At 41.3% G+C, this 15,290-nt stretch overlaps 1 protein-coding gene across 1 annotated transcript in view; it reads right to left on the reverse strand.

Annotated features, from left to right (window-relative positions):
* Nucleotides 1-11,871, reverse strand: part of PPP2R2B (protein phosphatase 2 regulatory subunit Bbeta) — a 401,044-nt gene extending 389,173 nt beyond the window's left edge. The window contains exons 1-2 of the mRNA XM_036894677.2: nt 11,847-11,871; nt 11,648-11,725 (exon numbers count right to left, since the gene is read on the reverse strand). Coding sequence (XP_036750572.2) covers nt 11,648-11,725; nt 11,847-11,856 — 88 coding nt within the window. The 5' untranslated portion in view covers nt 11,857-11,871. The remainder of the gene's footprint in view (nt 1-11,647; nt 11,726-11,846) is intronic.
* Between the last annotated feature and the right edge of the window lie 3,419 nt (nt 11,872-15,290).

A 15,290-nucleotide genomic window follows, 5' to 3' on the forward strand; every position in this document is an offset into this window, starting at 1 on the left:
CACCTTTTTTTTAATTAAAAAAAATTTTTTTCTTTTTTTTTTTGGTGGGCATTGTTTTCTTTTGGTGGGTGCTTTTTGGAAGTCTTAAAGGGGCAGGGCGGGACACTTAATCCAGAGGTAGGGAATCCGGGATCTCTGGGCACCCTAACCCCTGGGCTGCAGGGAGCAGGGAGGCCCCTTACGGAGATAAATAGCCTCCCAGCAGCTCCTGCTCCAACGCGACTCCACCATTTTGGAGCAGCTGCCCGAGCCAGGCCACGCCCACAGCAACAGCGGAGATTAACTCCATAGCAGCCGGGCAGGAAGCAGAAGCCCTGTCTGCGCGCAGCTGCGCAGCACAAGCCACTAGAGGCCGCTGTTCTCCCAGGAGAGGAGGGCCACAAACCAACAAGAAAGGAAGTCCTTCCAGCCGTCACTCGTCCCAGCTCTGCAGACTATTCCTATCACCATGAAAAGGCAAAGCTACAGGCAGACAAAGATCACAGAGACAACACCAGAGAAGGAGACAGACCTAACCAGTCTTCCTGACAAAGAATTCAAAATAAGAATCATAAACATGCTGACAGAGATGCAGAGAATACGCAAGAGAAATGGGATGAAGTCCGGAAGGAGATCACAAATGCCAGGAAGGAGATCGCAGAAATGAAACAAACTCTGGAAGGGTTTATAAGCAGAATGGATAGAATGCAAGAGGCCATTGATGGAATTGAAATCAGAGAACAGGAACGCATAGAAGCTGACACAGAGAGAGACAAAAGGATCTCCAGGAATGAAACAATATTAAGAGAACTGTGTGACCAATCCAAAAGGAACAATATCCGTATTATAGGGGTCCCAGAAGAAGAAGAGAGAGGCAAAGAGATGGAAAGTATCTTAGAAGAAATAATTGCTGAAAACTTCCCCAAACTGGGGGAGGAAATAATCGAACAGACCATGGAAATACACAGAACCCCCAACAGAAAGGATCCAAGAAGGACAACACCAAGACACATAATAATTAAAATGGCAAAGATCAAGGACAAGGAAAGAGTGTTAAAGGCAGCTAGAGAGAAAAAGGTCACCTATAAAGGAAAACCCATCAGGCTAACATCAGATTTCTCAACAGAAACCCTACAGGCCAGAAGAGAATGGCACGATATATTTAACACAATGAAACAGAAGGGCCTTGAACCAAGGATACTGTATCCAGCACGACTATCATTCAAATATGATGGTGGGATCAAACAATTCCCAGACAAACAAAAGCTGAGGGAATTTGCTTTCCACAAACCACCTCTACAGAACATCTTACAGTGACTGCTCTAGATGGGAGCACTCCTAGAAAGAGGACAGCACAAAACACCCAACATATGAAGAATGGAGGAGGAGGAATAAGAAGGGAGAGAAGAAAAGAATCTCCAGACAGTGTATATAACAGCTCAATAAGCAAGCTAAGTTAGGCAGTAAGATACTAAAGAGGCTAACCTTGGACCTTTGGTAACCACGAATTTAAAGCCTGCAATGGCAATAAGTACATATCTTTCAATAGTCACCCTAAATGTTAATGGGTTGAATGCACCAATCAAAAGACACAGAGTAACAGAATGGATAAAAAAGCAAGACCCATCTATATGCTGCTTACAAGAAACTCACCTCAAACCCAAAGACATGTACAGACTAAAAGTCAAGGGATGGAAAAACATATTTCAAGCAAATAACAGTGAGAAGAAAGCAGGGGTTGCAGTACTAATATCAGACAAAATAGACTTCAAAACAAAGAAAGTAACAAGAGACAAAGAAGGACACTACATAATGATAAAGGGCTCAGTCCAACAAGAGGATATAACCATTCTAAATATATATGCACCCAACACAGGAGCACCAGCATATGTGAAACAAATACTAACAGAACTAAAGGGGGATATAGACTGCAATGCATTCATTCTAGGAGACTTCAACACACCACTCACCCCAAAGGATAGATCCACTGGGCAGAAAATAAGTAAGGACACGGAAGCACTGAACAACACAGTAGAGCAGATGGACCTAATAGACATCTATAGAACTCTACATCCAAAAGCAACAGGATATACATTCTTCACAAGTGCACATGGAACATTCTCCAGAATAGACCACATACTAGGCCACAAAAAGAGCCTCAGAAAATTCCAAAAGATTGAAATCCTACCAACCAACTTTTCAGACCACAAAGGCATAAAACTAGAAATAAACTGTACAAAGAAAGCAAAGAGGCTCACAAACACATGGAGGCTTAACAACACGCTCCTAAATAATCAATGGATCAATGACCAAATCAAAATGGAGATCCAGCAATATATGGAAACAAATGACAACAACAACACTAAGCACCAACTTCTGTGGGACACAGCAAAAGCAGTCTTAAGAGGAAAGTATATAGCAATCCAAGCATATTTAAAAAAGGAAGAGCAATCCCAAATGAATGGTCTAATGTCACAATTATCGAAATTGGAAAAAGAAGAACAGATGAGGCCTAAGGTCAGCAGAAGGAGGGACATAATAAAGATCAGAGAAGAAATAAATAAAATTGAGAAGAATAAAACAATAGCAAAAATCAATGAAACCAAGAGCTGGTTCTTCGAGAAAATAAACAAAATAGATAAGCCTCTAGCCAGACTTATTAAGAAGAAAAGAGAGTCAACACAAATCAACAGTAACAGAAACGAGAAAGGAAACATCACGACGGACCCCACGGAAATGCAAAGAATTATTAGAGACTACTATGAAAACCTATATGCTAACAAGCTGGGAAACCTAGGAGAAATGGACAACTTCCTAGAAAAATACAACCTTCCAATATTGACCCAGGAAGAAACAGAAAATCTAAACAGACCAATTACCAGCAACGAAATTGAAGCGGTAATCAAAAAACTACCAAAGAACAAAACCCCCGGGCCAGATGGATTTACCGCGGAATTTTATCAGACATACAGGGAAGCCATAACACCCATTCTCCTTAAAGTTTTCCAAAAAATAGAGGAGGAGGGGATACTCCCAAACTCATTCTATGAAGCTAACATCACCCTAATACCAAAACCAGGCAAAGACCCCACCAAAAAAGAAAACTACAGACCAATATCCCTGATGAACGTAGATGCAAAAATACGCAACAAAATATTAGCAAACAGAATTCAAAAATACATCAAAAGGATCATACACCATGACCAAGTGGGATTCATCCCAGGGATGCAAGGATGGTACAACATTCGAAAGTCCATCAACATCATCCACCACATCAACAAAAAGAAAGACAAAAACCACATGATCATCTCCATAGATGCTGAAAAAGCATTTGACAAAGATCAACATCCATTCATGTTAAAAACTCTCAGCAAAATGGGAACAGAGGGCAAGTACCTCAACATAATAAAGGCCATCTATGATAAACCCACAGCCAACATTATATTGAACAGCAAGAAGCTGAAAGCATTTCCTCTGAGATCGGGAACTAGACAGGGATGCCCACTCTCTCCACTGTTATTTAACATAGTACTGGAGGTCCTAGCCACGGCAATCAGACAAAACAAAGAAATACAAGGAATCCAGATTGGTAAAGAAGAAGTTAAACTGTCACTATTTGCAGATGACATGATACTGTACATAAAAAACCCTGAAGACTCCACCCCAAAACTACTAGAACTGATATCGGAATACAGCAAAGTTGCAGGATACAAAATCAACACACAGAAATCTGTGGCTTTCCTATATACTAACAATGAACCAACAGAAAGAGAAATCAGGAAAACAACTCCATTCACAATTGCATCAAAAAAAATAAAATACCTAGGAATAAACCTAACCAAAGAAGTGAAAGACTTATACTCTGAAAACTACAAGTCACTCTTAAGAGAAATTAAAGGGGACACTAACAGATGGAAACTCATCCCATGCTCGTGGCTAGGAAGAATTAATATCGTCAAAATGGCCATCCTGCCCAAAGCAATACACAGATTTGATGCAATCCCTATGAAACTACCAGCAACATTCTTCAATGAACTGGAACAAATAATTTAAAAATTCATATGGAAACACCAAAGACCCCGAATAGCCAAAGCAATCCTGAGAAAGATGAATAAAGTAGGGGGGATCTCACTCCCCAACTTCAAGCTCTACTATAAAGCCATAGTAATCAAGACAATTTGGTACTGGCACAAGAGCAGAGCCACAGACCAATGGAACAGACTAGAGAATCCAGACATTAACCCAGACATATATGGTCAATTAATATTTGATAAAGGAGCCATGGACATACAATAGCGAAATGCAGTCTCTTCAACAGGTGGTGCTGGCAAAACTGGACAGCTACATGTAGGAGAATGAAACTGGACCATTGTCTAACCCCATATACAAAAGTAAACTCAAAATGGATCAAAGACCTGAATGTCAGTCATGAAACCATTAAACTCTTGGAAGAAAACATAGGCAAAAACCTCTTAGACATAAACATGAGTGACCTCTTCTTGAACATATCTCCCCGGGCAAGGAAAACAACAGCAAAAATGAGTAAGTGGGACTACATTAAGCTGAAAACCTTCTGTACAGCAAAAGACACCATCAATAGAACAAGAAGGATCCCTACAGTATGGGAGAATATATTTGAAAATGACACATCCGATAAAGGCTTGACGTCCAGAATATATAAAGAGCTCACACACCTCAACAAACAAAAAACAAATAACCCAATAAAAAAATGGGCAGAGGAACTGAACAGACAGTTCTCCAAAAAAGAAATACAGATGGCCAACAGACACATGAAAAGATGCTTCACATCGCTAATTATCAGAGAAATGCAAATTAAAACTACAATGAGGTATCACCTCACACCAGTAAGGATGGCTGCCATCCAAAAGACAAACAACAACAAATGTTGGCGAGGCTGTGGAGAAAGGGGAACCCTCCTACACTGCTGGTGGGAATGTAAGTTAGTTCAACCATTGTGGAAAGCAGTATGGAGGTACATCAAAATGCTCAAAACAGACTTACCATTTGACCCAGGAATTCCACTCCTAGGAATTTACCCTAAGAACGCAGCAATCAAGTTTGAGAAAGACAGATGCACCCCTATGTTTATCGCAGCACTATTTACAATAGCCAAGAATTGGAAGCAACCTAAATGTCCATCGATAGATGAATGGATAAAGAAGATGTGGTACATATACACAATGGAATACTACTCAGCCATAAGAAAAGGGCAAATCCAATCATTTGCAGCAACATGGATGGAGCTGGAGGGTATTATGCTCAGTGAAACAAGCCAAGCGAAGAAAGAGAAATACCAAATGATTTCACTTATCTGTGGAATATAAGAACAAAGGAAAAACTGAAGGAACAAAACAGCACCAGAATCACAGAACTCAAGAATGGACTAACAGGTACCAAAGGGAAAGGGACTGGGGAGGATGGGTGGGCAGGGAGGGATAAGGGGGGGGTAGAAGTAAGGGGGTATTAAGATTAACATGCATGGGGGGGTAGGAGAAAAGGGAGGGCTGTACAACACAGAGAAGGCAAGTAGTGATTCTATAACATTTTGCTATGCTGATGGACAGTGACTGTAAAGGGGTTTATAGGGGAGACCTGGTATAGGGGAGAGCCTAGTAAACATAGTATTCGTCATGTAAGTGTAGATTAGTGATACCAAAAACAAAGCAAAACAAAACAAACAAAACAAAACAAAAAGGGCAGTTCCTGTGTGTAACCTCCAATGAGGTCTACACAAGGGTATAAAGGGCATATAAACGTGTAGGCAAAGGGTCTGTTTGTGTTTATACAGAGGATCAAAGCCTAATTGGGCTACCCCGAAAATGAACTAAGATACGATATGAAAAAGAACTTCCAACATCGGCACTCTCTGGAAGACTCATGCCAGAAGATGATCATCAAAAAACCCCAACAAAGATCCACACACTGCTACAGCTGTAGATGCACTCATCCCACCAGTTCCTGGACTTGCCATGGGAATGAGGAAGGAGATATCTAAGCTGGCCTGTGCATACAGTAAAACAACAAATTTGACTGGATCTATACTGTTGGAACTCAACCAAGAATTAGGAGAAGTGCAAATTGTAGCGCTCCAAAATCTTACAACTACAGACTATTTACTGTTAAAAGAACATAAGGGACGTGAACATTCCCCAGGAATGGGTTGTTTTAATTTGTCTGATTTCTCTCAGACTGTTCAAGTTCAGTTGGACAATATCCACCATATCATAGATAAGTTTTCACAAATGCCTAAGGTGCCTAACTGGTTTTCTTGGTTTCACTGGAGATGGCTGGTAATTACAGATATGCTTTGGTTATGTAACTATACTCCTATTATGTTAATGTGTGTGTGCAATTTAAGTAGTAGCTTAAAACCTATACATGCTGAAGTTACTCTACAAGAAGATATGTCAAAGAAATAATCAATCTTCCCATGTTTTCTTCCGCCTGCTACTTCTATAGCTTTTCTTCTTCCTTCCTAATTACAACCCTTAAATAGAATTCGTGCCTCATATCAAATTTACCGAGTATCATAATTCTTCCAAGTGGTAAAGATACCTCAAGACAAATGCTGGGCATAGAAGCTACAGGGCATAAATATGCAAAGAAATAAAAAGCTAACCATTTCAAACAATAAGGCTCCTCTCTCACTTACCAACTTTACATTTCCCTGTATGGCCCCAGAAGATGACTGGTTAGCCAGAGACGGGTAAGATTCCTCAAGGGAGGAACAACCTAAGACAGGCACAGTCGCAGTGGGGTCATCAGGTGAGAAATTGGGGATCAACAGAGGTGAGGCTTAGAACCTCACCCCCCCGTTCTGAGAGAAATCTTCTGCATACGTGGGTGTTTTATTGCCCTTGTCTAGCTTGGATTAACACATAGTCTACAGGCACACACCTGATCATCTACATTTGCTCTCTTACAACACTAAACTATGTTTTCTACCTTTATCTTGTATCTACCTACCACTTCAGCATTTTATTAAAAATAATAATAATAAAGAGAGAAATGTGGTATCCACATATAAATCAAGTATAAAAACCAAATGAGTATTCATATTTGAACTGACTGTTTATAGTTCATAATGCATGAGCAAAACCGAAAGTTTCTGTGATGACTGCCCTTGTACTGTTCACTATGTAACTTATTCATTATGTAAGAATTTGTTCTCCATGTAAGAACTTGTTTGTTATGCCTCAGAAGATTGGAGACTGACGAAAATTAGGCTTGGGGTGGATTAATGATTGTGCATTGAGCATTGACTACCCTATACAGAATTTTATTGTCGTTAACAACCATTTGATCAATAAATATGAGAGATGCCCTCACCAAAAAAAAAAAAAGGGACAGACTTCCAATGGTAAAATAAATAAGTAACCGGGATGTAATGTTCAGCATAAGGAATATAGTCAAGATATTGTAACAGCTTGGTAGGGTGATAGCTGGAACCTAGAATTATGTATATAAATGTTTTATCGCTGTGTTGTACACTTAAAACTAATGTAATGTAATACTGTGCATCAACTACCCTTCAATAAAAAATAATTATTTAAAAAAAAAAAACATGCCTACATAAACCTTAATCAAGGAATTCTATTTCTGGGAATGCATCCTAGTCCCGATGATACAATCATAGGAACTAATCATAATTATTGGACATTTCCTATGTGCTATTTTAATATATTTCATGTACTGTTTAAAATACCTGTCTCCTATGTTCTTATAGCAGTTCATCAAGGTAGATTTTATTATTCCAATTTTATATATCAGGAAATGGAATCATGAAAACTTTGAAGTAACTTGCCCTGTGCCAATAAGAAGTGGGGCCAAATTTTGAGCCAGGCATTGACTCAGTCGACCACATAGCTTTTCCTGGATAAATGCAGAATAGCTTATAGGAATATTCAGAAAAGTGTTGTTATAAGTCTTGAAAATTTGGATAAATAAATAAGGGCATACCTATTGTTCATAATACAAAAGATGACTACTACAAATTGTTAACTGAAAACATCTACGTACAAAATAGTATTTCCATTAGGACTTCATTTTGAAAAAAAAAAGATGTATTGATTTGTTTGTTATAATCTAACCAGTCCCTTTCTCAGTATCTGACACATAGAACTTGTTTGTTGACTGAATTAACTGTGAATATACATAACAGTCAAGAGACTAGAAAAATATACCACACACTTTTACTGGTGTTGATCGGTGGGTTGTGAGATTATGAATGAAATTTATTTTCTGGTTTTTTTTTAGTCAAATTTTACATTTTCAACACTGAGAATATGTATTTTAGTAATCATAAAAGGAAAGGAATAAATGCTTTATTTTAAGAAATTATTTGGGTTCTATCTTAAATACCATTTCCCCATTAAGTCTGTTTTCCCCTCCCTAAATCTCAGATTTCTACCTCATTCATATTCAAAGCCCTTTAGTCAAAGCACTTGTCTGTACCTCACCTTGCCCTGTACTGCATTTGGGTGTCATGTCTCACTCTTATGTGCCAATTCCAGTTCTCCCCTTAAATAATTCCTTGAGCACTTGGACTATATTTTATTTATCTTTATATCCATTTCACTTTCTGGGCAGTGCCTCGGATCTAATAAGTGCTCACTAAATGTTCATTGTTGGACTCGTAGTATCATTCATCTGATATCCTACTGAATAATTTGGAAGGTGAAAACTTCTGGCCCATTAGCTGATACCCAAGATACAGATTTAGTTAAATTAGCAAAAACAATGCCATGCTGAGCCATATTGGAACCTTAAACAAAAGGAAAGACATATCAGTGATACTGAGTCTGTCTTGATTTAATATTTTGATATTTTGTCCATTGTGGATTTTTTGCATTAATTTTATTTTTTAATATTGCATTAAAATATTTATCTTCATTTTTTTCACTTCACCTAGTTTCAGTTCTGCCTTTAGAATATAACAGAGGCAATGCAATTTAAGCATCTTTCAACAATCCAGATACTGTATGTGTGTGTATATGTGTACTTTATATATATATATACACATATATATATAAAGTCATCCTAATGGATACCTATACTAATATTATTATTATTATTATCTTTGTTTGTAGAAAAGGAAACTTCAGCACAGAAACCAAGGTCACCAACTTGAAAATGGTAGAAATGGGATGGAAAAGTCATTATGGGAATAAGTAAAGCAGAAGGGAAAGTCAAAAGTTGAATACATTTTTTTTTTAGTTTGATCAATGTAGAAAATTATTTGGTTAGAGCAAGTCAATTAAAAAAATTAAGAACCTGGTTAGTAAGGACTTTGATTTTTATCAAATGAAAGTCATTCATTAATTTCTCAACACTCACTCACCTGCCCTTGAGGCAGTTACAGTGCAGGTTAAGTGACATCAAATATACACTGGCCCGGGAACCTAGGTGCCTGGGGCACTGTGTTAATGTCCAGCCTCAGTCTCCTCTGAAAAAACATTTCTCTCTTTATTCCCCACTTTGAAGTGGTTTTTCCAGACAAAGTCAGGAGTTATGACCTCTCTGCTTCTGACTTTATGATGCAATTAACAGTTAGTTCAAGCAGGCTATTTATTTGTTATGGACAGCAAACATTTAGGCCCATCCTCAACCTGCATCTATGATGCTCACTGAGGAACTTGTGTTAGAAATGCATATTCCTGGGCTGCATTCCAAACTACTACATGAGGATCTCAGTCATCAAAACAATATTTAAGGAGCTGGGGTTCGGGAGGCCTATCAACTAGGTTGAAACCTAACTCACCCGTTTATCAGCGATGGAGCCTTTGGCAAAGAACTTAGTCTTTTGTTTGTTTGCTTAGCTTCAATATCCTGATAGGTAAAGTGGGAATAAAAATACCTGCCTCTCATAAGGCTGTTGTGAAGATTAAATTAGAATGAAGGTCTAATTATAATGATATTTACAATAAAAGCTCATAAGTATTGAGTACTTACAAAGTGTCAAGCGCCATGGCAAATGCCGTACTGTCTCACTAACTTGTCTTAAGCACTTAGTAGAATTCTCACTGCATAGTAAGTCCTCAACTGGTAAGAGCCATAGGTCGAGTAGACACTCAGAACTGGTGGGGAGCTGGTCACAAAGATCAGATTTGAGTCTGGAGTCTGAGAATAATGGATAACCTGGAGCAAATTGTCTAGCCGGTGGTCCCTGAAACCAGTCACGTCGGAAGCGTCTGGTGAGCTCACTACCGCTGTATCGCTAATTCTCACACCTCTAACTCAGTAGCTCTTGGTGAACCAAGAATTCCCTATTTCTTGAAAAGCACAAGTGATTTCGAATCATAGCCAAGATACAAAACAACTGATCAACTTGAGGTTTAGGTTCCTTAAGATTCACAAGACTAGGGAGTAAGTCATTCCCCTCCCTACCTTTTCTTAAATATTTCATGCCCAGGACAGTGCAGCAAGACAGAAGACACTCAAAAATAGCTTCGAGCATAAAATGGGTCTAACAAAGCCTGGTCTTGCTATTTCATAGGGGATTTATGAGGATTGCTTGTAAAGCTCCCTTTGCAAGAGCATCTGAAAAATAAAAGATGCTATACAAAAGTGCAATTTCATAGATTCAGTCATTTTTTTAGTGTGCTTTCTCTCACCCTTTAAATATAAATCACTTGGTTTGGGGGTATCCACTATTACATCAAGTTTCTGAAAAGGAATCATAGCAAGATTGCAGGTAAAATATCTCCTCCAAATTACTCAAGATAATTTCAACTTAGATAATTTTTTACTCCGAATTAAATGCTATAGAATGACCCTAAAGTCTATATACACTTACGCATGTTAATTTCCATATTGAAGTTCAACCCTGTTGACTTTTCACTTCCTCACTCATTAATGAGAGTTTTAGACCCGTCTCATACCACGTCCGGTACCTACCGCCAGTGCCGTACAATCTGTTTCGGGCAACCCTTACTGCCTCCCACTAGAACAGCTAAACCTTGACTGAAGAGACCCAGAAGTGCTATTTCAGTTCCTTCCAATTGCCTATCATGCAGCTATTCTGAAATACAGACACCCTTTGGGAAGTCATGGAGGTCTCCAAGCTCAGGCTTATGGGGGAGGAAATGAAGAGATTTAGAAACAAGTTCTTCAGGAGGAAGAAAACAAATGCGCCCTGGAATGCGAGGATCTCCTAAGAGTCAGAAAGGCAATTATATGCTGATGCTGAGACTCGGTGTCCCATAGCTTATATGACTGGGCTTGAATTCTTCATTCCCGCTGTGTGCTTCAGGTATAGTAGCAAGTGATCTTCAACACAGAAGGGAAGGTGATTAATATTTGACCACCTTGAAGTGTTCGGACCCAGAGTTCTGCAGAGCTGACAGGCCATATGCAACAAGACTTCCCTGGTTAGCCCCCCTCTCTCTCTCCCTCTCTCTCTCTTTGCAAACCTACTCCACTGAAAGTAGTTCATTTTTCAGTGCTGCCTCATTGGTGGGAATAAAATAAGCTTCAACAGGAAAAGAAAAAAGGGTAGAAAGGATTAAATCCATTTCCAGCTCAGAATGCTTTTCTGGGATGTGTGGGGACTTAACATTCACAGATGCAGAGATAAACGTCTTCAGATCTGGAACCAGTGCAAACCCCCAAGGAGGCAAAGCGACGGGTGGGGGGAGCTTTCTCCTACCTTCCGTGGCTCCAGTCTCGAGAGTGCCTTTCACTTGGCTGAAGCACCATAGTGCATCCTGGGTGAGCGCCCCGATTCCTGAAAGCGACACAAGGAGACACTTGAGGTTAGATAAGAGCTCCCAGTTGTTCTTAAAAGGCCAACAGGAAAGGCCTGCACCGTGTCATCCATGCATTTCTAAAAGGAGACTTGCACAAACCAGGTATCATCCTGTCAGAGAGGAGACGGTAGAGAGTCCAGGAGGATGGTGGGTCTGCACGCCTGGGGCCCGCCGTGAATCACGGCTCCGTCTCCTCCATCCGACCGCAGGACCAGTCCGAGCTGGAGCGATCGGAGCCCATGGCTCCCCAGCCCCTGGCAGCGTCCTAGAGCAGCGCCAGCAGGCCTGCCGTCACGCCCTGTGTGACTGACTGCCCCTTTTCATGGGAATACTAATGCTTTCGATTGTTTTCCCTCTGTCGTGGTGGTGAGGAGAAAGAGGCAGTTCGTTAGAGGGGAGAGACGAAAAGAAAGGCAACATTTTTTTTTATTAACTGGTTTCGCAGCTTGTACGGCTGAATGGCCAGTAAGGGCTCAGACACTCAGAGAACTCGCATCTCCCTTGCTCACTTCTTGACTGCTGGCCAGGTTCAGAGCTGCCTGGAGAGGAGAGGAGGCGAAAACCTTGGAGGTGGGGGTGGGGTGGCCGACACCAGGCTGGGGAGTCAGTGCTGACAACGGTGGCCTATTTTGCTCCATGGGAATTTCTGTTTCAGACTCAAACCTGGACCTTTGGCAGGGCTAAAGTTTCTGGCTTATTATGACTTATGGTTCTACAAATGTAGGTATCTAATAACTAATATATATACCAATACATTTACTAATAAATGTATTCAAGTCAAAAAGCTCCTTTTCAGAATGCTTCTGGGTGGAAGTGGTCCCAGTTTGCTTTTCAACAGCAGGGCTGTTCCCTTCATTTCTACTGGGTTTTAAAATTCAGGGGGAATATTGCATAGCCCAGTTTCAGGAGAGGCTATCAATGTCACAATGATTTTATTAGTAGAAACACATCAAATATCAAAACCAAACTGACCTTTTAAAAACATGCACAGAACCGAGTCACCATCCTCACTGGCAGAGACAGACTTCTACTGAACTCCTATACGGAAGCCCACAGGCTTTTCTCACTATCCACAGCACTTCCTATGCACGCAGCAGACGGTCCTCACAATGAATGTTTGCTTTGCACTCACATGGGGTTTACAGTGTGGCTCTGACCTGGGATAAGTTCCTAGATATGATGACACCGTGTTTCCCATTTTAAAAATGGCAATAATAATAATAATAATAGTACCCATCTGTCAGAGTTGTTATAGACATTGAATGTGCTTAGCACAGTCAAGCCACTTAATAAAGGCTATTATTATTATTTCTGTTATCACCGGCAAGGATTCTAAAATGTTTAACAGTAAAGAAAGAGAACGTTAGCTGAGAAATCTTTAGTTAGTTGCTGTGAAGCAGGCACTGTGCTAAGAACTTCAAATAGATTATCACATTCTCACACAAATTATTATAACCCCGTTTCGTAAGTGAAGAAATGGAGATTTAGGGTGTTTTAGTAACTCATCCAAGGTCATACCTAGGACACGGAAGTGCTGGGATTTGCAGCCAGTTTGTCAGAATCCCTGTATTTCCAGTGAGCCGATGTCAGCCTGGGCATTTAACTGCGAGGGCTCTTAGGTCCAGAGAGGCTGCTCAGCTTAAACTAGAGTCTCCCTTGGAAGGCTGAGCGGGAATAGTTTCAGATGTCAATGATTATAGGAACTATGTGTCCTCTACGACCACACAGGGCTGACACTTCCTGATAATCAGCACCTGGGAGGGAAAAAGGCGGGCATGGGCATTGGCAGCAACTGTCAGCGCCCAGAGAGGCCACGTCCTGCTGCTGACCCCTCCCTGCATTCATTCGTGGCTCAGGCCTTGGGTCTCAGCAGCAGACATTCCTTGAGAAGTTCCTGTTCTCCCCGTGAGCTCTCATGGGCCCTTGTCGAGCAGCCAGTTCTGCTGCTGGCCCTGGGGCTGCACCTGTCTCCTAGGGAATGGCAGTTACACGTCAGGCTCTCCTTGAGGTGGTCCTGGCACTTCCTGCGGCAGCAGCTATGACCCTGGGTGTAGACATTGCTCTTCTTCTCACAACGCATGCACTTTCAAATGAGCAGCCATACACAACTCTGAAATACAGACATATGCACACCTAGGCAGATTTAAATATGAGCCTATGTAGAGGTATTTGTATTGCTTCATGGAACTGTAGCTTTAGAAAGAGTGTTACACATGTATGAAATCAACTTATTGCACATTTGAAAAGCCAGATTGTCCAAAATTACCAGCTTGCTGTGAGTCACAGAGCAAGGGCTCATGTAACCAATTCGCTGTGAGAGTTCCAACCATCACCCTAAATGGATGTGGTTTCCTGGAAGCTTGACCACTATTGATTAGGACTCAAGTGACTCGTATGAGTGTTATCAATCAGTGCAAATTAGAACACCGTACGGTTCACACCACACAGGGTGAACACAATGCATCTGCAGGCAGAAAGTAATATTTGTGCCACCAATTTGCAAACCTCTGGCTAGCATACTTGATCTGAAAGACACCTTAGAGAACAGCTAGTCCATCCTCACCATTTGGAAGATCAGGAAGCACGGCCCCAGGAGGGGAAAGAACTCACAGCCTAGGAGAGTCACTTCGGTTGTAGACAGACTCCGGGGTGACCTTCCTGTTCTTGCACCAGACCTTCTTCCACCACCAGGCTATTGTTCATGGGGCATCTGTCTAGAGTGAATGAATGTTTTCAGGGTAGTGTATTTGATTGTTCAAGTGGATGACTAGGAGAATTAGGCTGACATGGGAAGGAAATTTGTTTCCCTTGAATTACAGACCTTGACAGCTTCCCTAAACCCTGGTGCCAAATGATACTCCAGTTGCTATGGTAACGATGTCAATAAGCAACTTTCTCTACCAGCAGTTTGGTGCAGATCCATTGGCTAAATGTCTCAGAAGATGCTCATTCCTCTCCCCACAGCGATGGCTCGGGAAGGTCCTGGGTCTCACCTACCTAAAGGCCAGGAGGTCAGCCCTCTGAAGGCACATGTCTGTCTTCTCTCTAGGCTCATGTAACTGCTGATTTCTGAATCTGGTCAGCCCTTGGCGATCATTTGGCCCCACAGTCTTCCTTAAAAGCAGAGAACACTGAGGCCCAAGGCAGCCGTGGAGTTGGCAGCAGACACGGACACAGACCCGAGCACCCGCTGGCCCAGCACAGGCCCGCCTCCCTGCACAATCCCAGAGGGGCCCCTCGGCGTGGAGGCCGGCCTTCGTGCTGCCTCTGCTGTGCCAGCTCGGCCGTGTGAATACAATGAACAGAGGGTGTGACACACAGCAAATAAAGCTCCTTATTGATTGGGAGGCCGCTGTAAAGAGTTATTTTCATGGCTTGGCAGCAGCACTGTGCTTCTTCTGCAGAGAAAGAGAGAGAGGTGATCCTTAGCCAGACAGAATTTCCCTGGGGAGAATCTATTTTTGAATTGGCTATGATATAGGCTGTAGATGTATATTCACCTACACAGAAAGAGCCACCACGGGACAGCCCCCCGAATGTGTC

This window comes from Manis pentadactyla, chromosome 13 (genome assembly GCF_030020395.1).
Source record: "Manis pentadactyla isolate mManPen7 chromosome 13, mManPen7.hap1, whole genome shotgun sequence".
Classification (NCBI taxonomy): domain Eukaryota; kingdom Metazoa; phylum Chordata; class Mammalia; order Pholidota; family Manidae; genus Manis; species Manis pentadactyla.